Raw genomic sequence first — 24234 nt, 5'->3', positions numbered from 1 at the left:
CGTAGAGCACTCAAGAGGCTAAGAGTGCCCACCTCTGCCCCTCTGCCGTCAATCTCAAACATACAGTAGACAACGGCAGACCAGTAGCAAGTAGTTTAGAAGTCGTTCTGCCTTCTTGCTAAACATTCAAATGTTAATGAACAGTACTGGGGGCAATAATGGAGGGGTGTGTGTCACAAGTGTGTGAGTATGTTTATGCATGTATGTAATTGTGAGGGTGTATGGGGGGAAGGGTCAGGTGTTATCACTGCCACAACCTCTGGACCCCCGAAGAAGACTTTAAAAAAAAACTCTGCATTTTATTCTCTGCAAAAATCTGAGATAAAGTTGAAACTTTAATGAAGCACAACTGGATATCTCAGTTATGTCTCATGAGCTCTGGATTAGCAAACTTAAATCCTTAGGGAGGTCTTAGAATGTAAAACTTTCACTTTTCAATTTACTCTACCTGCTCTATTTCCCTGTAACGGCTTCACCTGTGCTGACAAGTTTATTAACAGCAAGCGCAACTAGGTCAGTGGAACAAATTCTAAAACTATTAGGTTTATGTACACTGTGTGTCTGTCCAGTTACCGGCAGGATGTGCTGGCATTCTGAGTTGCTTCTCCACAGTTATATGTGCATTTAATCATTATATCTACTCCGTTAGCGACTGCTGAGAGCAGAGATAATATTTACTTTTTGATGCTTGTGTGCATTTCACAGCAACAATTATACACTTATAAGAACCACAATACTAAATGCTGTTGACTGCAGTGTCTCTGCACAGTTGCCAAATCCTCTAACACTCTGCCACGTTCTTTGTTTCTCTATCAGCTCGTACGTGTTAATGTTCACACCCGTAAACAATACAGCGAAAAGTGAATCTGTAACTAATTCACACAGCAGCTCATGTTAATATTTAATTGATCAGGAAACAATTTTGAAATATATATCACAAGATTGAATACTATTTGTGTAGACATGCATAATTATGCAAACAACAAACTTTGAAAACTTTGATCACAGCCACATTTGATGTAAAGATTGAGAGAATGTTTTTTATGAATGCCCTATGTTATTGAAAATGGTTCTAAAAGGTGAAAATGCATGGGAGCATTGTGTCAAAATTAAATTCAATTCGCTCCTTTCTTTTTTCCCTCAAGCTGAAAGTCAAGATTTCCTTCCAAAGATCAGTTCCAAGGACTGTGGTTCGCTGTCCTCCCTTCCCAAAACAGTTCTGTGGAAAAGATTTAACAAGCAGCTTACTGCTGGGGGAAGGGATTGGGAAGAGAGGGGGGCCCCTCAGGGTCACCAAGATGTTAGGGCCTCTCGCATATATACACACAAGAGATCCAGGGTGCTTTATTGGTGTGTTAAAAGTGTTTACATTGCAAAAGCATTAATAAATATTATATACATATCTTTAAATACATATATACATACACATATACAGACAATAAAGGTCTCACACTCTGGCAGGAGAAAGAAAAAACAGCCTAGCAAGGGAAAGCAGCCAAAAACCACATCTACTAGTGCTGGAGTGGATAGAGGGAGTAGAGAGAAAGAGAGAGGGAGAGGGATAGAGAGAGGGAATGGGGAGGGATCAGTTTCTAGGCAAGGCTGTGGTTGGCTCTGCTGATGGATGGACTCGGGATGGATCGAGTTACACCATTTGCCGTGCATTAGTTTGTTTTTCCCCGCTCCGAACGGAGAGAGACACTTCAAGCTTGACTCAGAGTTGTTGCGATCCAAATCGCGTAAAGAGAATCACGGATTCAGATGAGGTGAGTTGATTTTATTGGGGAAATGCAACGTTACGAGCGTGTGAGACTGTAAAAATGGGGAAAAGGAAAAGAAGCGGCAAGAAAAAGATTTCCAAAACATCAGAAGTACTCTAGGTGCAGAGCAAAAATAGAATTGGAGCTATTTTTATTCAGCCTGTTACCCGTTCACACCGATTCGGATTGTTTATAAGCGGAGTGACGCACGCGCTTAAAGTTCTTCATTCTGAAGAGCAGATCTCTTGAGGTAATTACTTAGTTGGTTTTATTTGGTTTGGGTTGTATTGATTTGGTTTGGTGAATGACGGGGGGATGGTGCTAGAGGAGAGGGAGGGTCTTGGTGCTATTTGATCGGTGAGCTTTTGAAGATCACAAAGCTTTATCCAGAAGACGAGCTGGACGAGCCCCACGGGCTCTGGGAATTGTTTTGCGTGGTTCGGATAAAACAAACACATGTGGATCTTCTGGCTTTATGGACCGAGCTACACACATGCTGTCTGATTCTCAGTTGGATTTAATAGAGTAAAACACTTTGGAATATAACGCGGAGAGAGCGTCGTAGTCTACATGCTCGTTTGGAGAACATTCAGGTAGGATTTCTGTTCTCATTTTTACACTTTGTTGTCACAAATGTTGGAAGTAAATGGTGTAGCTAATACTGCTTAACGAAACTTTTTTCTGTATTTAGACTGATAATTCGAGACTGCTGGAAGCACTTAGATAAAAGTAACTTAGCCTATTATATTTAGCATTATTAATAAGAGAAAAGCAGTGCAATACTGTCACATGCTGTTGATACAGTGCGTTTATTCGATTGAAGGGAAATATATGTATATATTTTTTTTCTATAGTGCTTGTATCCTTTTTTTGCGTATTATCATAATATAAATGAAAATATGAATTACAAAAAAAAAAAAAAAAAAAAAACGGGATTTAAATACCTCATGTTGGGAAAACGCACAGAAGCTAATTCAAGCATTTGATTCATCAATTGTATCGTTTCTATCCTTGCATAGTATAGGCTAATAAACGGGACAGATGGGACAAGGGTCAGAAATTAACCCAGACGTGGGGCAAAAATGCCCAGCTAGCTATTTAAAATATGGGGGAAACATGTTCCTCTTGTGAATTCGCATGATTTTACCTAAAATGTTAAATTTATATAATAGAAATATTATGAAATACATGTCTATTTAGAGATAACCATAGCCACTTTAGTGTCAATTTCAATTAATTAATTTGAAATGTTTGGAATAAATGGGCGGCACACTTGTTTTATGTGAGGGGAAAAAAAGGTCAAAACGCCCCTGTAAATCAATGCCAGTTAATTTCTGACATTGGATGGGACAGATGTATCTCCATAATGCACTTTAGATCCCTCCTGTCCCGTAATGATGAGGGATCGAAGTTCATACAGAAGTACAACAAGGACGATTTAGAGCCATTAAATTCATCTAGCTAACCTTTGCCTGGGAGTTACATTATGTCATCAAACTGATACGATATTTTAAAGAACAAAACAATAGGCTAATAATATCTACTGCCTCTAGAATATGGTCCGATGTAGAGGGAGGGAGATAGTGTTGCTGTTGTTGTGTAAAGTGGGTTTTGGAGCCCACGGTCATGCATTAACACAATCAATTTCCCAGCAGAAGCCATTACCGACCCAACACTCCACTGTTGTCTTTATGCATTTACTGCAACTCAAGAGATTCGTCATGGCTCGGCTCCAGCCTGAACGCTTTGATTCATCTGCTCTCTTCAGAGGCGGAGTTCAGGTCCGGTTCCGAGCGGAGAGGGTTTTGAAGATGCTTTGTGCTGTTCATATGCTTTGAATCGGTCATAGACAAACTGTTGAGTGACATCGAGATGCGATGTAGCATTAAGCGAAATGAGTTTGTTATGTGAGTGGCAGCCGACAGCAGGATGAATGAATGAGTTGTAAGAACAAAGAAATTATTTTTCTTTAGTTCAGTCATCTCGTTTTATTCTGTGTATGTGCATAATGTTGCTTGTTGTTGCAAAATACTGAGGCAAATGTTGTGCAAAACACGAAATAGTGGAGACTGAATACTGCTAACACATTAAATGTCCCAAAATTTTATATAAAGTACCGTATTTGAGTGGGTTGTAAGACTAATAGAAAACATAGGTTTAAATGTTGCACAGCTGTTGTAGTCTACATAAAAGTTAATTTTTCGAAACAACTGTTATGCCATCACCCCAATCCACCCACTTCATTTTATAAATGGTAATTCAAAACAGTAAACAACTAGAAAACATTTTAATTCAATCCAGCAAAGTAACAAATGTCGAACAAATACATTAAACATAAGCTATTGACTAAAACATAAGCTAAAAACATAAGGCATAAGTGTATGTTTGTGCTGAGCTTTTGTCCAGATTGCGAGCACCACATGTCCCAACAAGGACAGTAAAACCTGAAATTACCTACATCTTGTGAAGCAGCCAACACTCCCCATGAGGAAACCAAACTAAATAATATTTTAATTTAAAAGGTTTAGGGGACAGGAATAGACAGTATAATTTGCTTAGTATAAAAACATGTCAATGGAAAGTCTCCACAATGATACAAAAAAAAGGATGTACTATAGCTTTATCAAATAAATCTCACAACTACTGTCACCTCAGAAGGATGTTGGTCATGTATGATAGGGATTTCACCCTGTAGCTCATTTTTAATTGGTTAAACTGTGTTACAACTCACTCTTTATTACAACACTCTCCGCTCTTCTCCATTTCTTGCTGTGTGACCATATGGAAGTTAATGGCATATGCTGTTCTCCTAATGCATGCTTTTGTTAATTTGTGCTTCATGAATGTGTGACATTGAGTTTAAGAGATTCATCTCTGTGAAACGCACACTGCAAGAGTGTGCGGCCCCCTGCGTTTCCTCTTATCTCTGCTGAACCTGTCAACCCCCTTTTTAGAGAGCGCCAGATAACATCTACCTCTTCTGAAACTTCACTGTGAAGCAGTTTCAGCACTTTTCATGTGGGTGTGTGAATAAAGTCAGTCACAACAGCTGGCCACATTGTGTCCACTAAGCCCACGCCAGTCCTGCTGTCTTGTGTTCAGCCTCGGTCAGGCTTGAGTAACTGATTTAACCTTTAAAGCATGGAGGTCTCCTCACTGGCCCGGACTGAACGGACCCTGAGCTCGCTATTGTTCCCTCAGCACACACACACTTGCACACACCTGCAGGATAGGGCTTTGGGAGAGTGGGGGTGGGGAGTGGAGCTGCTCAGGTGGGGCGGTGACCTCTCATACAGCTGTGGAGTAACAAGTTGTGACTTCTCAGCTGTAATCCCACTGTAAACAAGTTTATGATTTCAGTGCTCTTCTGTGGGAGAGCTCTAATCTCAGCGTGAGTGTCTCTGAAACCACACACATCACAACTGTTGAGTTTTGAAAGCAGAACCGAGGGGGCGTTATGACCAATATCTTATCACAACACACACACACACACACACACACACATATACGTATATATATATATATATATATATATATATATACACAGTTTTTTTTAAATACATTTTTTAACAAATGGATTGCTCATTATTATTATTAATGCATTAACTAATTAAATACACTTTTAAATAAAATTACAATTAAATAAAGTGTTACCAATATTTTGCATAATCCAGTTAATTAAATGCATTACAAATGAAAGATACTTCACCTGACTTGATTATTATTTATTAATGAAACTTTTTTCAAACAAACATTATACATTATAGTTCACACACAAAATTCTAACATCATCACAGTGTAATGTAAATCGATCAATATACACATGTGACCACAAATCAGTTTTATATTATATTAACACAGAAACAAGGCAATATTTTGTGTTTTGCCTAACAAATACCTTTAAATACAAGTTCTACCCTTAAAAACAAGTTTGGGACATGTTTGGCATACATCCCACTCTGTATTGTCATGTTTTTCCATGTTTTTTCATTGCTCTTGTATGTAAATAACATAAAGCACTCCTGAGCACTGATAGCTACTTGTATATTTCAACCACGGTATAGCAAAGTCTCTGCCAACTGGCACATTTCTGCCATTGTGTGGTATATACAATCATACAGCTTCTGTTGATTTATTCCTTCATGTTCATTCTCAGTGTCAGGCCTCAGGCAGATCTGCAGGGTAAACTAAAGCAAAGTTGATTGAAATGCTCCTCAGTTAAGCAACATAATTCTCTCTTGCATCAAGATGCATTAAAAACTAACCATAGCACATCAGCTGCACTAATGCAGCCACTTGGGAGCATCTATTTCACAAGGTTAACTAAAGCCACAGAATGTCACCGACCGGCTTTGTTCTTTTGGCCTTCGCTGTCACATTTCCTGCAGCTGGACTCTCACGGGCGGGCTCTGGGTGGATCTGCTGCAGGCAATCTTACTGGAACGACCTGCCAACACAAGGGGCGTGCCAGCATCCCGGGATACGCAGCCAAAAACATCAGCGAGTGCGCTATTGCGTCGCACTGAGAGAGGCTGTAATGAGAGTAGCCGGGGAGCAGCTAAACACTAACAGGTTGCGTGACTAGTCGTCTCTCTCTCCACGCAGGGCCTGTCCGGGCTCATACACCGGAGGGCAAGAATGGAAAACCAAACCAAGACGTTCAATAGAAAACACGTTGCGCTCGCTGTATATTGAAAAGAAATTTAAGACGGCTGACCTTTGTATGTCCTTTGTTTCTGTTTTGCATTAGGTTTCTCATGCTCTCTTTGCCCGAGCCTGGTGTTTTTCGTACATTTGAATTGTTGTGGTATTGTAGCATGTCTCTGTAACTCCCTGTGGTGTTTCTATGAATAATGATTAGAGCTTGTAAGGAATTTCTGTCATTGACAATGAATATGTTCCAGGGTGCTGGAAATATCCCTCTTTATTTCTTGAAGTAATATCCAGGCGGAGGAAATGATACGGCGCTGTGAAGCTGTGATTAGACTCTCAGTGCTGTATTAAACTGGGGCTCCTCTTGTACACATCGCTTAATCCATACGGTGTTTCCCGGCCCCTCCGACAGCACTGTTCTGCTGATGTGTGCACTTCTGTACGGATCAAGGATGCGCTTGGGAAAAGAAATTCACTTGGAGCTCTGTTATGATAGACACATTTTTTGACCCCTTGACCTTTTGACTTCCACAAAGTGTCCAAGCATTAAAGCTTTTAATCGCTCAAGCACCGCACGGGCAAAGAAAACTTAATCTTTATTCTTGTCCCGTCTTCTGGTCTCTCCTCTTCTCCTTTTTTCACCTTGTCTCGCCTTGATCCTTCTCTTCTCATCTGTTCTGTCTCTCATGCTTGTCTGTTTGTGTCCTTCTCATCTTGTCTGTTTTATTTCTGAGTCTGTCTCCATATTGTCTCCCTTTTTCTCTTTCTCTCATCCCTGTCTCATCTCTTCTCCTAGCCTATCCTGCATCAATTCATGCCTCATCTTGTCTCTTTTCTTCTCACCTTGTCTCGTCTTGATCCTTCTCTTCACGTCTCATCTGTTCTGTCTCTCATGCTTATCTGTGTGTGTCCTTCTCGTCTTGTCTGTTTTATTTCTGTGAGTCTGTCTCATCTCTTCTCCTAGCCTATCCTGCATCAATTCACGCTTCATCTTGTCTCTTTTCTTCTCACCTTGTCTTTTCTTATCTTCTGGTCTCATCTTGTCTATCCTTTTCTTCTCTTCTTGACTCATCTTGTCTCTCATGCTTGTCTCATGTCATCTGGTGTGTCCTCATCTTATTTGTCCTATTTTTTTTTTTTTTTGTCTTGTCTCAGCTTCTCTTGTCTTCCTTTTCTCATCTGGTCTCATTTTCTCCTCTTTTCTTGTTATCATTTTTCATCTAGTGTCTCATTCTTGCCTCTCTTTTCTTCAGTTTTCATCTCATCTCTTTTCTTTTCATCTTCCCTCTCCTTCTCTTCTGGTCTCGCCAATGTTCTATTCTCATCTAGCCTCTCATCCACGTCTCGTCTCCTTTCTTCTTCCCTCTCCTTTCTTCAAATCGTGCCTTGTTTTGTCTATTCCTATCTTGTCTCTTCTTTACATCTTATCTGTTCTTTTCTCGTCTCACCTCATGTCTCAGGTTTGTCTCACCTCATCTGATGTGTCCTTGTTCTATTTTTGTCTTGTCACCTATTGTCCTATTGCCTACTTTCTCATATTGACCCTTTCTTTTCTCACTTCATCTTTTCTTTCTGTTTCTTCTCTTCTTTTCTCAAATGTTCTATTTTCTGATCTAGTCTGTCGTCCCTGTCTCATGTCCTCTCCTTGCTTCAATTCTTGCTTTGTCTTGTCTCTTTTCTTCTCATCTTGTCTCTTATGCATGTCTCAGCTCCTCTTGACCCTTTCTTTTCTCACCTGGTCTAACTTTTCTTGTCTCATATGTTCTTTTCTCATCTATCATCTTGTCCTTGTCTCATCTCCTCTCCTTGCTTCAATTCTCACCTTGTCTTGTCTCATCTCATCTCTCCTTTTCTCATCATCTTCTCTTGTCTTCTTTTCTCATCTCGTCTGTTATCTCTCTGTCCCTTCGTCTTCTCATATCAACCTTTTCTCACCTCTCATCTCATTTAAAATAATTGCCATAGAAAGAGTCATTTCTATTGATCTGATCAAAGCACAGATAACCCAGAATCCCTTGCAGTCAGCCTGAAGAAATGAAGATCCATAATAGCAACAGATGAGCAGAGAAACTCCCTTCCTCGCAGGACTGTGGATCGTATTTCAGTTGGAGAATTTCCCCAGGCCACGACCCATTCAGCTGATCAATTGAGAACTGATCAATCAACAGCTAATCAATAATAGCAGGGTGGTACAGGCAGCATATACATATTATAGTGTGGGAGCAGGTGCACGGAGCCGCTAATTGCAAAAATGTCAATACTATATGCAAGCATGTGTGGCGAGACACTCTCAGGAAGTGGTTGGGGCCTGATTCACTCACTCTCTCTAGTTCTGCCAAGATGCTTGTTGTCTCCATGTAAATTGTTTATATCCGTTCGGGCTTTGCTGGCATGAATAATTTGTAGCTTTATAAATATTTGACTTTACACTGCTCATTAATATGCACAGATGATTGTCTCTCCAGGACACGACCCCAACCGCAGCATGCAGACCTTTGAAAATCTTCCTGTTTGAATGTCCGTTTGAAGACTTCTGTGCCAGGCACAGCAAACACACTCCCAGCCGTAGTACTCAATCCAAACACACACTTAATAGTATACAAATTATATCCTAAAATATCGTGTAAATGTGTGAAAGTTTCGATGCTAGCTGATAGCACCACGTTCATTTCTGCTTTTGTGGTGTCTCAAGCGCTCACTTTCCACCCCCTCTCTGTCTGTTTTTTGACCTTCCTCTCATGGACAGATTTTCAATCATGGGTATTGGCTGCCAAATACACATACACTGAATGATCTGTTGGGAGTGAATCTGTATGCGTATAAAAAAACAGCAAAATCCTGACAGAGGTCATACACAAGAGGGAATCGTGCCTGGGATGTATGTTGACGTCTGTATGTCTGTGTGTTTCAGGTAACATCTACATAAGTGCAGTACAGGAGGAGTTTGCCCTCTGTGCCAGCGATGGGGTGGCGAGAACTGACGACTGACCTGCTGCTGCTGCTGCTGCTGATGGCGTCCCACCTGGAGGCCGTGAGCTTTCCTGAGGACAACATCCCTTTAGATGTTGTGGACAGACACTGTAAGAACCAGCAGACATCACACTGTTTGTGAATTGCCCCCATCTACAGAAGATCTTTATCAAGTTCTTTGAAAATAAACATTTCTTTTCTTCAGCTAAGTGCACTTTTGGCCCTGAGGGCTTTTAGAAAATAAACTGCCATAAAACACGCTGTTTACACTCTCACTAGTTCATCACATTTCCCATTAACAATGGCTGGTAGATATACATAGAATACAGATTTTTTTTTTTGTCATTTTTCTAAACATCAAAAACAAATGACATTTCCACCAACTAAATCAACTTTTTATTAGCATTTTGTGATGGTCTTTTTTTCTTTAAATAAAATAGAATAAAATGGCTGACTCCTTTGTCTTCTAAAGTAATAAGTATTTATGTATCGTAATTTTTTTTTTTTTTTTTTACATTAACAAAATTACAGCTAGATTGGAAATGGCACACACTAAATATATTCTAAAATTTTAAATATTGAAATGGTTTGTTTCATTATTGGTTTAAAACAACAACATAACAATAATCTACAGTCAAACCAAAAAATTTTCAGACATTTTTGATATATTTTTCCTAGTGGGTGCAGGACACTATAGGTCATTTATGTAAGTGGGGTTATGCAAGTTATGTAAATTGTGACATATTATACCCAAAAATTCTTCATACAGTGGACTACCAGTAAAATTGATAAAAAATTTGGAACCAAAAACACTTTGACCTGACCATGTTTTGCTTAAGTGTTATCTGATTAAGATTATTTTTTTCTGACACAGTTTAACTCTGAGATCTTGTCATATTTTATTACCATTTTTTTAAACTATAGTGAATAAACTGCATTAAGGGATGAAATGTTCAAGGTGTCTGAATAAATTTTGGTTTGACTATATATGTTTATAATGGATTTACCTAGTTTAATATTGAAAGTCTGGATTTGATTCTAGGCCTATTTAAACTAATTAAATCAAACATATAATATATATATATATATATATATATATATATATATATATATATTTTTTTTTATTTTTTGTTTTTTTTTTTATTCAAATTACCTTATGGTGGGGCATTCTAAAATTTTAAAAGTAATAATTAGTTTTAATATCAACTTCTGGGACATAAAAGTACCTGTATTTGAAAATACAGCCATCCATGCTCTTTAGAAGAAGAAACACACGTCTGTAGTCGCTGCATTAGCGCTTCTGTGCTCTGCAGTGAGAAAACACCCTAGCATGCTGACAGTGCAGTCGCTGGACATCAATGCGGGAGCTGCTGGTGTAATATTCATTACTTTAGCAAAGTCTTTCTTTAGGGCAGTTTAACATGCAGTTGCCACAGCCGATCAATACCAACATCGATCTCTGTTGATGCTAATACTGAATAACAGCGCATCTGTTTGTTCTGCAGATGCACGACAGTACCCGGTTTTCCGTGGACGCCCCTCTGGCAACGAATCTCAGCATAGACTGGACTTTCAGCTGATGACCCAGATACATGATACACTCTTCATCGCGGGCAGGTAAGTCAGCACTTAAAAAGGATGTGGAACCATGATCTTTGACCGTTTGACCTGTTCACACAGCTCAGACGAGCTGGTTGGCGAACAGTAGAACTGTGAGTAGTAATGTAAACTGTTTCTATCTCTCTCACAGGGACCAGGTGTATTTAGTGAGTCTAAGAGAGTCCTACAGGAATGAGATCATTCCATACAGGGTGGGTTCCCAGTAAATCACTTTATGACCAAATGCTCTTGTTCTAACCAGGCGTGACACAATAAAGCGGCAAGCGATAAAAACTATCTAAGTTTCAGTAAGGGCACCACTTTTTGTAAATCGCTAGGTTTCTGTTTCTGTCTTTCTGTCCTTGCACACAGTGAAATGGTATTGGTCCAAAATTGGACTTTACAGAGCTATAAAAATGTTTGTAACATTTATATATATACTATATTCAAATAAATAGGCAGGTTACTCATTAATGGCTGCTGGAAACTTTTTGCATCATGCCTGATTAGAAAGCAGTGTAGTACAGTGTTAATGTTTACAAGTGTGCGGGTGGGAAACTGTGTCTAATGGTGCTGGTGCTTGATGTCACAGAAGCTGACATGGCGGTCGGGGCAGGCGGACAGGGAGACATGTGCCATGAAGGGAAAGCACAGAGTGAGTCCTCCACCCCTTCAGCATAAATCAGCTGTCATTGGTCTTGTAGTATTTACTGCACTGAAGCAACCATAAATCTCACTGTCTTGTCTTCCTCTCAGGACGAGTGCCATAATTTCATTAAAGTCCTGGTTCCGAGAAATGATGATCTTGTGTTCATCTGTGGAACAAATGGTTTCAACCCCATGTGTCGTTACTACAGGGTAGGTCATGCTGTTTATAAGGTCTACGTGACTGTCTGGCTGTTGTTTTGCCCTTAATAAGTGACTGGTTAATGTGAACGGGAGCAGTTTTACAGTACAATAAAGATAAGAACTCAGCATCTCTATGTTTTTCTATCTATTTCTGTCTCTTGTTTAGTTGGATAACCTGGAGTTTGATGGGGAAGAGATCAGCGGTTTGGCCCGATGCCCATTTGACGCCAAGCAGACAAACGTTGCCCTGTTTGCTGGTATGAGAGCTGTCAGGATAATGAGGAGGATGATGAATAACTTTGCCATGAATTTTAAAGGTTTTGGATAAAATTAACGCTCCAATGAGAGCAGAGACTGATGTTACGCATAAATCAGATGCCGCGAGAGCGTCCTGTCTTCGCACCAGCTCTGTTAGTATACAGACAGGAACGGCACAACCTGGTGAAAATTAGTACAGTGTGATGTCACGTGTGCATCTGAATGAGTCTGTACAGGCCACACTGCAAAAACCTCTCAATCAGCATTTTTGGCTTGTTTTCCAGTTAAAATATCTAAATATTTTTCTTGTTTTAAGCACCCCTGACAGCAACATAGTGTCGGCACAGATCCGGCCCACATCTGGTCCACGTATAATCCACATGTACAAGATGTGGGCCGGATCTGGACCAGACTATGTTGCTGTCTGGGACTGAACTCACTAAATTTAACCAGAATTTGTATTCATTGTATTTATTTATTTATTATTATTATTATTACTATTATTGTTAGCAGAATTATTAATTTTTGTAACATAAAATAGCAGAAACAATTAGGTAAAAGGCAAAAAATGCTATGAAATACCTTGTGCATTGTGTCTTGCATTTAAGAATATAAATGATCAGAGTGCTTTTGAGGTTTTTTTTTTTTCTTTTTTCGTTTGGTCTAAATAGACCTTTCCTTTGCAATTCGTTTCGCTTTTCTGTTTCATTCTCGGTGTAAATAGGCCTTTAGTGTTCATGAATGTGTGCTGAATTCCAAGTACATTGCGTGAGTTGTATGCAAATTGTATAATGAAGCTGAAGTGTATTTTAAGCACACGTATTTATGTGTCATAGACGGTAAGCTGTACTCGGCTACGGTGGCGGACTTCCTGGCCAGCGATGCTGTGATTTATCGCAGCATGGGAGACGGTTCTGCCCTTCGCACCATCAAGTATGACTCCAAGTGGTTAAAAGGTACAGAAACTCTTGCTTGTCTGCTAATCTTATGCTAACATTGCTAAATTGTTGAACACAGTACACATCTGACCTATAACCTTAAAGAAGTGGGTCAATAAGAACAGAAAATAGCGGGCGTTAATATAAAATCCAGCTTTCTGTGGCACAATCTAGGTCAACACTCAGGCATTGCACTCAGCCAACAAAAACGCATGAAAATTTAACTTGGGGTCAGCGATGGAGATGCTAATGCTTCTCTCTCATTCATTCCCAGAACCACATTTCCTCCACGCCGTGGATTACGGGGATTTCGTCTACTTCTTTTTCAGAGAAATCGCAGCCGAGCACAACAACTTAGGAAAGGTATGACTTGCAACTTAATGTGCCATGCTAATGTTGCTACAGATGCTAAAGTTCACAAAACATGCGCAAAAAGTAATGTGATGGTTCCATGGTACAGTGATGGTAATGCTGTGGTATCTAAACTGTGATAATACAGTTCTGATTTGTATGTTACTGTAGTATTCATAGGCTTTTATTTAGAGATGAGCATTTGTCCCTGAGGGTCAATATATCATCCGTTGCCTCAGGATTTGCTTTAAATTGGCCCATATAATGACTTCTTTGTACCACAGACTAATGAATATTTAAGTTTAGTTAATTTTGCAGTCAACACCTGCATCGAGAGCAGGTTTTACAGTAGTGAATTATTAAGATGGTTACATGGTGCTAATTCAAGCCCTCTAGCACACTGCAGTTTTGTTTTATAAGAGAAAAAATGTTTCTTGCGTATATTTAGATTCAACTGAGCCGCCTGGGAGATAGATCTATTATTTAGAGAGCGATGCTGAGTTTCTCTCGCTATTTTTCTCTCACCGCAGGCGGTTTACTCCAGAGTTGCTCGGATCTGTAAAAATGACATGGGAGGGTCTCAGCGGGTGCTGGAGAAACACTGGACATCTTTTGTTAAGGCTCGCCTGAACTGTTCTGTTCCTGGAGAATCGTTTTTCTACTTTGACGTCCTTCAGGCCATTACGGACATTATCGACATTAATGGGGTGCCTTCTGTGGTTGGAGTTTTCACCACCCAGCTGAACAGGTAAAGCTTGTCGCAATCCTTTCCACAATATCTCCAAATGAAAACAGGCTGAATAGGCTCTAACAACACTGTTTCCGATTTATTCAGTATCCCTGGATCCGCAGTGTGTGCATTCTCCATGGCGGACATTGAGAAAGCGTTCCGTGGCCGTTTCAAAGAGCAGAAGACAGCAGATTCAGTGTGGACACCATTTCCAGAGGAAAAGCTGCCCAAGCCCAGGTTGGTGCACGCCACTAGTGCGTGACAGGCTAATCATTGCGAGATTAATAATTAACATGCGATAATTGGACATGCTGCATATTTAACCTGTGTGAGCAGTGGCCATATGGAGGCGGGTATAGATTTACAGGCATGTGGCACATGGCTTTTTGCCCTCTTTCTCTCAACCGGAACTGCATGTGTGCGTGTTTTGTCTTTTCAGACCCGGCTGCTGTGCAGGACACGGTTCAGCGGAGTCCTACAAAACCTCCATCGAGTTTCCAGACGAGACCCTTCAGTTCATCAAGTCACACCCACTCATGGACGCCTCAGTCCCCTCCATTGGAGATGAACCGTGGTTCACCAAAACAAGAGTCAGGTACGGGCAAAGTGCCACCATTCAACCTAGTCTCAAAACCTTGTTCTGACACTATAGCAAGATTTGCTGCAACCAAGACATTTGACTAACAGTAAAGTCTAAGTACTGCGCCCAGTTTGACAGGAAGAGACAATATAATCAACATGTAAACACAGCTCCTTTTTATTTGACTTTTTAAAAGCGGATTTATCTGAAATAGTTACATTTCATAATCAGGAAAGAAATTGTTGATACCCATCTGAAAGAAATCAAATACTGGCACAGATTTTACATATAATTACATAAGAACAGTTTGCCATCTAGACCCAGTGTCAGCTGTTAAATAAGCATCAGGTAAACGTTTTATAACCCTCCCAGCAAAGAGTGTTGGTTTCACGTTCTAAACAACTGGCACACCTAATTTAACTAGTTCAGGTCTTGATAGATGTGTCGCGTTTCAACATGTTTTGTCTTGTGCCTGATCAAGTTCAGCTTTTGTAATTCAGGCGTCTCCTTGTAACTGAAAAGCAGCCCTGCGCTCAAGTGTTTTTCCTTCTTCTTTGTAGGTATAGGCTAACGGCACTCGCCGTTGATAACACTGCAGGACCCCATAAGAATTACACAGTGGTTTTCATTGGCTCTGAGGCAGGCATCGTGCTAAAAGTTCTGGCCAAGACATCCCCGCTGTCTTTAAATGACAGCGTCCTACTGGAGGAGATTGATGTTTTCAACCAAGCCAAGTATGATCTCATCCTATAATTATCTCATGATCAGTCTTTAGACACATTTTCTTTGTCTTTAAATTGTAAGAAACTTATTTGTAGACCCAAGCGTCATTTTATGAAACTGCCTTGGCTATTTACCCAGAAATGAAATTGTCTTTTTTTGACCTGAATGAGAGTTTTGGATCATTTGAGATGAGATTAGATATGTTTGATGTGAAAGTAAAAGGTTTTCACTTTCTCTCTGCAGTGTGTGTTTTTTTTTTTTTCTGCTAAACTGTGTGGCTAAAGAAAGTAGTGACTGACAGATAGATCAGATAACATGTGATTTAACTGTTCTTCACCGTCTCCCTCCCTCTGTTCTGTTTTTCCCAGGTGTTTATCCAGCAATGAGGATGATCGGCGAGTTCTGTCTTTCCACCTAGATAAAGACACCCACACGCTATATGTGGCCTTTTCCAGCTGTGTGGTCAGAATACCACTCAGCCGCTGCGAACGACACAGTTCCTGTCAAAAGTGAGTGCTGAATGCAGCTCTATTTAGGCTTTGTTTATGCAGGCAGCAAAATCATTTTTTGCCATATCTAATACACGTTTCATTTTATAAGTCTGAACAGCACAAAACCTCCTCAACCATTGTGAGGTGTGTTAATTTTCCATATTGTATGTGTATAAACATTCATTTTTGTGTTGCAGGTCTTGTATTGCTTCTAGAGACCCGTACTGCGGGTGGATGTCACATGGAGCTTGTGAGCGTATTCCTGCAGCTATGCAGTAAGTCCTACAATCATTAAAAATACTCAGATTTACCTAGAAAATGCAACAGGGAAAAACTAGGTATGCTAAACAGAATAACTGACCTATTTTCTGCAAAGCTAAACAAGAGATTCACCCATTAGTCCAAATTTCTTATCCCTCTGTCTTTTCCTGTTTTGCAGAAATGGTTATGAGCAAGATGTTGAATACGGCAACACAGCTCATCTCGGCGATTGTCATGGTGAGCTAATCAACACGTGCCCCTTTTTAGAAACATTAGATAGTAGTTCTCATATCGATAACCCCCTCACACTCTCAGCTGATGGAAATTAACACATATCACAGAAACATCATACTAATTCTGACAATTAAACACATATGTATACACATACATTATGTAGGCCTGAACATTACAGAAACATACACCTGCAAGTGAAAGAGCGATACAGCGTAAACCAGAGGAAAACAAACACTTTTTTGATAATTTGATAAACAGTTTTAGCGTTTTTTATAATTTCAAACTTTTATTTTGTTATTTTATGCTGATTTCCTGTTCCTTTAATTCTTTTAGAATTTTTGGCCACTACATCAGCGCCAGATTTCAAATCATATGGCGACCCAACCTCTGGTTAGTTTCCTGTACTGCACTGATTTTCTTCCTTGAGTTCATCATTCTCTAAATCTCCCTTTCTTTTTTCCTCTACTGCTGCCACCTACCTCTTCATCACTCCATCATCACTATCATTAAGAGGGCACCTGATCTCTCATCACTAGCTTTTCCATCATTTCATTCATTCATGCTTTTGTTCTTGCATGGATATGTGCTGCCTCCATCTTATCATCTCCCTGGACTATACTGTCGTCGTCTCATTCTATTAGAGATAGTCTTCATCCTTTCCCTCCTCTCAGGCTGAAGTTTTCCTTACCTTTGACTCTGCACAGCCATTACTTACCTGTAATGGTCCAACATCAGAGTCAATCTCTAAAAAATAACCTCAATGAATCATATAAACTGACATATGTCCGTCCTGTCAGTATGCACTAACCCCGATCGTTACGTTGCGCCTATCATGGGCTCCGATTCTTAACAGTTTGTTTGTCGCTACAGACATGGAGTTGCCATCTTCGTCAGTCACAGTGCCCGCGACCTCTGAACCCATACAATCACCCCAAACCATCCCCACTCAGATTCCCCAACTCTTTGGCTCACGGAAATTTGTGCTCCACGATGACCCAGCCACTTCACATTCTGTTGAGCATATACCAGGTGTGCTGGAGGGTAAGGCCTTGACCAGAGCGCTCTGCGCTGCTGCATGGAATTCTGGGTAATAGCTGCTATTAGGGCTGCTAGTCATATGAGAAAGTCCATACATCTCTGATAGCAGCCCATTCCTTACCAGAATGGCATGATAAGCAATTCTGGAGTTAGTCACACTACATTAGCAAAGTAGAGATACAGGCTCCTAATGCATGTGCTCTTGAAAACTTTCAGATCAGCACAATGCCTTTTTGTCTTGAAGTGTATTGAGATGGTACAAGCAGCTATACTCAGATTCCATCAGCATATAAAGCTTTTTATTGTTATTTTTCCTACTTTTATGTTCCAATGTTTTGTTCTCCACTTTTATCTTTATTTTATATATTTTAGTTTCTTGCATTTTCTATGGGATTTTTTTTTCGGTCTGTCCTAAATGGCTACATCTTTATCTTCTTTCATCCATTTCTTTCTCTGCCCATTGTTTTGGGTTTTAGGAAATCTTCCAAAGGCCTTGCCACTAAGCAACACTTTTAAACACCTCTCAAGAAACATTATTCACTGACTAACTCTTTCGAATATCTGCGGACGCTAACACAACTCACCCTCGGGTACTAGACAAAGACAGTGGGCTCAATTCTTTTTGGGAAAACTCTCATGTAAAACCAGAACATACTAACTCACCTGATACTGCAACCCTTGTGCAATAAAATGTTCCACCACGTCTCTTACTAATTTGCCTCCTTCACTAATATAATCACAGGGAACCTCATTGCATTTTCTGAATTTCTTGCTAGGTAGATTTGTTTAAATAGTTTCTAAAATGTTGAAAATAAGAGTAGTACACTTTTGATTCACGCCAAGTGGTTGAGCATGTTTGGGGGGAAAGGACTTTTTGCTTCAAGAGAGAGTTGTTCAGTGATCAACTGTGAGTGTGCTAACATGCAGTTTGGCTATCTGTGTTCCAGGTGTGTGGGAAATACAAGCAGGTGAATCTAACCAGATGGTGCACATGAACATCCTTATCTCCTGTGTGTTAGCTGCATTCCTGCTTGGTGCATTCATCGCCGGCATGGTCGTTTACTGCTATAGAGACGCTTTCCTTCGCACTCCACGCAAGATCCAAAAAGACGCAGAGTCAGCACAGTCCTGCACTGATTCTACTGGCAGCTTTGCCAAGCTCAACGGTCTGTTCGACAGTCCTGTCAAAGAGTACCAACCCAATATGGATTCTCCCAAACTGTACACCAACCTGTTGAGCAATGGGAGGGAGGTGCCAACCACCGGAGACACTAAGACGATGCTCCTGAGCGGGCAGCCACCGGAACTAGCAGCACTGCCTACGCCCGAGTCCACACCTGTGTTGCAACAGAAGAGCCTTCAGCCAATCAAGAACCAGTGGGAGAGAGCTCATGGAAAGATAAGTAGTTCCCGCAAAGATGGACCACCCAAAAGCCCGCAATTCCTTCCCTCCAGTCCACCTCCCCATTCTGCCATTAGCAACCCCCACATCCCTAGTGCTGTGGTACTGCCCAATGCTACACATGATAACAGGGCATCCTTCAGCACTCCTGAAGGGCCTCAAGCAGAGAAGAAGATCCAGAATAGCGATCAACATGGTTCCAAATCTGGCCGTAAAGACCAGCGGCGCACTGTGGATGCCAGGAACACGCTGAACGACCTCTTAAAGCACCTGAATGAGAGCAACCCAAAGGCCATCATGGTGGAGATGCCGAAATCCCGACAGCACCTAATGCTGGAACCCATTGTAAGCCCAACGGAGATTCCACCTAAAGTCCCAAGCCGAGAGGCCTCCTTGTACTCTCCCTCTTCATCTTTACCCAGGAATAGCCCGACTAAAAGACTGGATGTGCCGACTACACCAACATCACCCACAGGGCAGATGGGAACTCTCGAGAGACAGCGATACCACCGCAGCTCTTCCCAGCGGCACTCCATATCCTCGCCGCCCAAAGGGCTGCACTCACCTAGCGGGGCCATAGTGTCCCGGCAACCTAGTATGAACAGAGGTGGGTACATGCCCCCAACTCCTACCCCACCCACTAGACTAGACTCTCATGGGGTACCAATGGCTATGACACCTTCTGTATCCCGACAGAGCAGCTACAGTGGTCACGGATCTTTACCACGAACATCCGTCAAACGGACAGCATCGTTAAAGCCCGATGTGCCACCCAAACCCAACGGTTTTGCACCACAGACTGCACAAATGAGGGCAGTGAACAAGTATAGCTACTGAAATGCTTAGCAAGATCTTACTCTTTGAATGGACAGTGAGAGTAAAAGTGCTTGGCCTGCAGAAATATGGCATGCCAGTCTCCATTTCCTTTGAAAGGAAATTAAACGGATGCCAGAGCTTCTGTTTCGGGTAGTTGTGCTAGTTCTCAATGACCATGTCCCATCACGCTTGAGTGACAGGTGATGGATTCTGATCTTTAAGGCGGCAGGGACGCCTGAGGTCATAGGTCACAGCTGGCGTGCAACGTAAAGCAGCTGCGTAGTTGCTGTGGCGATCGGGCAGTGAATGCTCCCCCCTGCACTGTTCTCCCCATCAATGTGAACTGTATTTGTAAGACTGTTTGGAAAATTTGGTGTTCTTGCTTGGATATCTCTCAAGAAGACAGACAGAGTCAAATGGACATGTTGCGTGTCTGTGTTTGATTAGTCTCTGGGGCTAACCAGTGTGCATTCATTGTCCATGTTTTTTCAGTAAACTGAGAACAAGCTTGAGTCAGCGCTGTCATAAAACTAAATCCCATTTAAGGTGTATTAACATCAGATGTGTTTGGACACAGAAGTCCAGACATTAATTAATCATTTCTGCGTGCAAAAGAAATGTCCAGGGCTCCTACTTGGACTACTGATTTTAAAACTCACAGGGTAAAATTGCCCTCAACATTTGTGCTGCTAAGCGTAGATGATGACAGTGTTTAACTCCAGTGTGACGTTCCATGCAGCGATTGTGCGTGTCAAGCTGCTGCAAGCTTTTAAACCCACAGACTCAGCACAGGATCACGCTGGTCAAATGTACTATGTTCTGTTTTTATTTCCAGAAAATCAATGGGAATCCTGTAATCCCATACAGTCAACTTTCAACTATGACATAAGGCAGATCATTGATCAACCTCTCTCCTTTCCTACATGCCAAATACTGCTGTTGGGTCTAGGAAGTTCTTTCTCAAATAATTTTTGTTTCCCTCTGAACTCTCAAATATTTTTTCTAGTTTACACCATTTTAGAGAGCGTGCTTCTTGGTTCCTGGGCAAAGTATTACATAAAACTGAAACAGCGCATTCCTTACATTATACCACTCCTCAGCTCTATATTAGACCCTATCCGAGAGATAAGCTTCACTCTGCTTGTTTTAAAGAATAGAGGCCTCAATTGCATACTCACTATAAGTGTACAATCACTGCAATACCTTACCGGTGTGTCTTGCAGAGTCGTGCCAGTGATATTGTTATTGTAAATATACAACTATTAAAGTATGGACATTTTCAAGGCAAGTTGACCTGGATTTGTGTATTTGTGTGCCTTATTAAAGTCATGAGAGCTTGGTTTGGTTTTGGACATTTCACAATCATCAAACAAATACGTTTTTGGCTTAATATGAGCAGAGAAGGTAAACTTTTTGGAAATTACCAATAATCTGAATATTTGGAGTGGGGGCAAGTGTGCCCATTCAATGTTTGTGGTGGTTCCAGTTCTGGATGGGGGATGCTATGATATGGCCAGTCCCTCAAAATGGTTCTTTTTATAGAAGAAAGTTTTAGAGTGAAAATGAATGCAAACAAAGATTACAATAATTACTTAGCCATTTTCTTATTGCTATTTTGTTTTTATGCATTTCTGGAAGGTGCTAATTTGCGATGATAAGATGCCATGTAATGAATGTATTATGAATCTAATATGTTTATCATGCGACTCTCAGCTCACAATATTTCACAACATTTAATGGGGAGGCAAAAAAAAGATGTGTTTTTAGAGAGGAACATCTTTGATTAGAGAATCACAGTTTGCTTGAAATTACTTGGGAATTTAAGTGTATTACGGTAAAACTTGCCTCTTAAAGCCCAAAGCTCAATGTTTGTTTACATGTTCTGATTGTATTTGAGCAACTAAGCGGAGGCTGATGCATCATCACCTGCTAAAGATCAGTTTTTTAAAGGAGAGAGAGTTGATCCTGTGCTCTGGTTCAAATTGTCCTGTGTTGAGCTGCCTTGTATATTGCAATATAAATCTGCAATCTGACTTCAAGCCTTTACTGTTCAGTCAATATATGTGCAAAGAAACCAGACTGGTCTACCTTTTATTTTTAATACTGTGCAAACATTGGCAGTTTTTCTTTTCTGAAATATTTTAATGTGTAGATATTGTAAAGCTGTACTGAGAAAGTGTAAATAATTACAGTCATTGTTTAAGAATATTTTTGTTGACTTTTTTTAACACGGCATGTATAGTTGAAATAAAATATTACTGCACAGAAAATGTTTTCTTTCTATTATTTGGTAATAAAGAATGATACCTCTGCAACACATACTTGTAAAATAGATGAAATATAATCTGCATGAGACACCTGAGAATCATGGGATTTGCCATCCATGATGTCAAACTTGGTGTGACTCCACTCACAGGGTGAGTAAATGAAAAAGGTGGGTGAACTCTTCCTTTAAACTTGAAGCAAGTTTGAATTCAAATTTTCTGAAATGCAAATATTTTGTAAATGATCACTGAAACCCAACACATTCTGACAGTCCCTCTGCATGCTGAACCTGTAGGCTGAAATTCAGAGCTGCACGACTGATGTTTTATCGTCTTTACTGATGAGAGACTTAGCACAGACTTTATTTTTAGACCCTTGTTTTGAAATCTCGGTGGAGAATAAGCCATTCCACATCTCGTTGGGAAATCCTCCAAAGTCATTTGTAAGCTGAGCACCCAACATCTGCTCCACTGGCTCCGAGTACAGCCACATACACATTTGCTCACACACTGATAGCATCAGGTATCCAAGATCGTATGAGAGACTTCACTAGAATTTCAGAAGTGGCCAATGTTTTTAGTGTGTAGGTCAGACATGTCTGGACTGGTATATTCAAGAATTTACCACAGAATGAGTCTAGTTATGGTTAAGAATTTCTTAAAGTGGAAAGTCTGTGAAGTTCCCATGTCTACTACACGATTTGCATAGTGTTTAGATGATTAAAAAATAATAATAAAAAATAAAATAAAATAAAAAATCACTGCGTAGCAGTGATGTGCAATACTGTTTTGAACATTGATAATAAGAAATGTTTCTTGAGCATTAAATCAGCATTAGAATGATTTCTGAAGGATCATGTGACACTGGAGTAATGACTGCTGAAAATTCAGCTTTGCCTCCACAGGAATAAATTACATTTTAAAATATATTAAAATAGAAAACAGTTATTTTAAATTGTAATAATATTTTACAATATTACTGTTTTTACTGTATTTTTGATCAAATAAATAAAACATTACAAAAATCTTACTGACCCCAATGGTAGTGTATATATTTTCAATACTGACTAATCTGAATGACTAGAGGATATTAAAGGGATTTTTAAACCAAAAATGAAAACTTCCATCATTTCATTCCAAACCTGTATGCATTTCTTTTCTTTTTTAGGGCTGTCAACGTTAACACGTTAATGCATGTGGTTTATTCAAAATCCTTAACATGTTAAAATAATTTAACGGAAATAATGCAAATAAATTACTGAAGCACGTGAATTTTGTGCCATTAACCTAATTTACGTCACGTAGTTAGGAGTTTAGGAGTTTATTCTAAATGGGATAGAAAGCACTTTTGGCACGTAACCTCTGCCTAAGGATCACTTTACTGTCATTAGGTCTGAATTCCAGGCAGGAAGGTTTCACAGATAGTGCCTGCAGATCTCCAACTCCAAAGCCAGCAGAAGGGCAGTCTTGAATGAGAGGGACTGAAGGTCAGCTGACTTGGTGGCCCGAAGGGAAGGCCTTGAAGAGCCCTGAGCATGGTGGAGAGTTCCCATGATGGAACTGAGCAAGGGGAGGACTCAACCTTATAGCCCCTCTGAGAAACTTAATGACCAGGTCATGTTTCCCAATTGATTGGCCAGCCATCACAGCACAATTCGCCACGATGGCTGCCACATACACTTTGACTGTGGAGGGGGCTTGCCCACCATCCAGCAGTTCCTGCAGGAACGTGAGAATTGACAATGAAATCTCGCAATTTATGGGGCCTAAATTCCAAACTGAACACCAGTTAGAGAAATTAGACCATTTCTGGATGTAAAGGCGTTTTATGGAGGGGGCACTCACCTCTGAGATCGTTCTCATGACCCCTTGAAGCCTGACGGTATCAGTCGGGGGTCATACATCTAAGTCCCACAACTCCGGAAGTGGGTGCCAAATTGCTCCACCCGCTTGGGAGAGGAGATCTCTCTTCAGCGTTATGGGCCACAGAGGTGCTGACAGCAGCTGCATCAGTTCTGGGAACCAAGGCTGGCTTTGCCAGTGTGGTGCCACCAGAAGGAACGTTTTTCTTCCCTGATCTGCCTGAGGAGCTGCAGGAGCAAGCTTACAGGAGGGAAGGCATAAAGGCGTAAGTGAGGCCATTTCTGGGCCAGCGCATTCCTTAAAGAAATATGTCTGGCAGTGGGAGTTCTCTTCCGTTGTGAAGAGATCCGCATCTGCACTGCCGAAGGTATGCCATATTGCATCTGGGGGTGGAGTCTCCATTCCCCCATCAGTGGCCACCTCAGGACAGCATGTCTGCTCCTTTATTCAAGGA

The 24234-nt window shown here is 40.7% G+C and overlaps 2 protein-coding genes across 9 annotated transcripts in view; one reads left to right on the top strand and one right to left on the bottom strand.

Annotated features, from left to right (window-relative positions):
- dmxl2 (Dmx-like 2) overlaps positions 1-9420 on the bottom strand; it is a 478360-nt gene extending 468940 nt beyond the window's left edge. Inside the window, exon 1 of the mRNA XM_051870582.1 lies at positions 9403-9420. The gene's annotated coding sequence lies outside the window, so the exon portion shown is untranslated. The remainder of the gene's footprint in view (positions 1-9402) is intronic.
- The window catches only part of sema6dl (sema domain, transmembrane domain (TM), and cytoplasmic domain, (semaphorin) 6D, like), a 122736-nt gene extending 100813 nt beyond the window's left edge, over positions 1-21923 (top strand). For 2 of the 8 annotated variants that reach the window (XM_051870591.1, XM_051870592.1), the window contains 18 exons: positions 9325-9493; positions 10889-11000; positions 11134-11194; positions 11575-11637; positions 11739-11840; positions 11998-12088; positions 12926-13045; positions 13302-13390; positions 13909-14126; positions 14214-14345; positions 14548-14703; positions 15249-15422; positions 15780-15920; positions 16100-16177; positions 16342-16400; positions 16731-16787; positions 17268-17438; positions 18383-21923. In XM_051870591.1, coding sequence (XP_051726551.1) covers positions 9376-9493; positions 10889-11000; positions 11134-11194; positions 11575-11637; positions 11739-11840; positions 11998-12088; positions 12926-13045; positions 13302-13390; positions 13909-14126; positions 14214-14345; positions 14548-14703; positions 15249-15422; positions 15780-15920; positions 16100-16177; positions 16342-16400; positions 16731-16787; positions 17268-17438; positions 18383-19674 — 3234 coding nt within the window. In that variant the 5' untranslated portion in view covers positions 9325-9375 and the 3' untranslated portion in view covers positions 19675-21923. Of the gene's footprint in view, positions 1-1605; positions 1767-1802; positions 2354-9324; positions 9494-10888; positions 11001-11133; positions 11195-11574; positions 11638-11738; positions 11841-11997; positions 12089-12925; positions 13046-13301; positions 13391-13908; positions 14127-14213; positions 14346-14547; positions 14704-15248; positions 15423-15779; positions 15921-16099; positions 16178-16341; positions 16401-16730; positions 16788-17267; positions 17439-18382 lie in introns of those variants that run through there. The other 6 variants (XM_051870593.1, XM_051870589.1, XM_051870590.1 and 3 more) reach the window with 6 other exon arrangements.
- Positions 21924-24234: the final 2311 nt, after the last annotated feature.

This window comes from Ctenopharyngodon idella, chromosome 18 (assembly GCF_019924925.1).
Source record: "Ctenopharyngodon idella isolate HZGC_01 chromosome 18, HZGC01, whole genome shotgun sequence".
NCBI classification, from domain to species: domain Eukaryota; kingdom Metazoa; phylum Chordata; class Actinopteri; order Cypriniformes; family Xenocyprididae; genus Ctenopharyngodon; species Ctenopharyngodon idella.
This window is presented reverse-complemented; position numbering and strand designations above follow the sequence as displayed.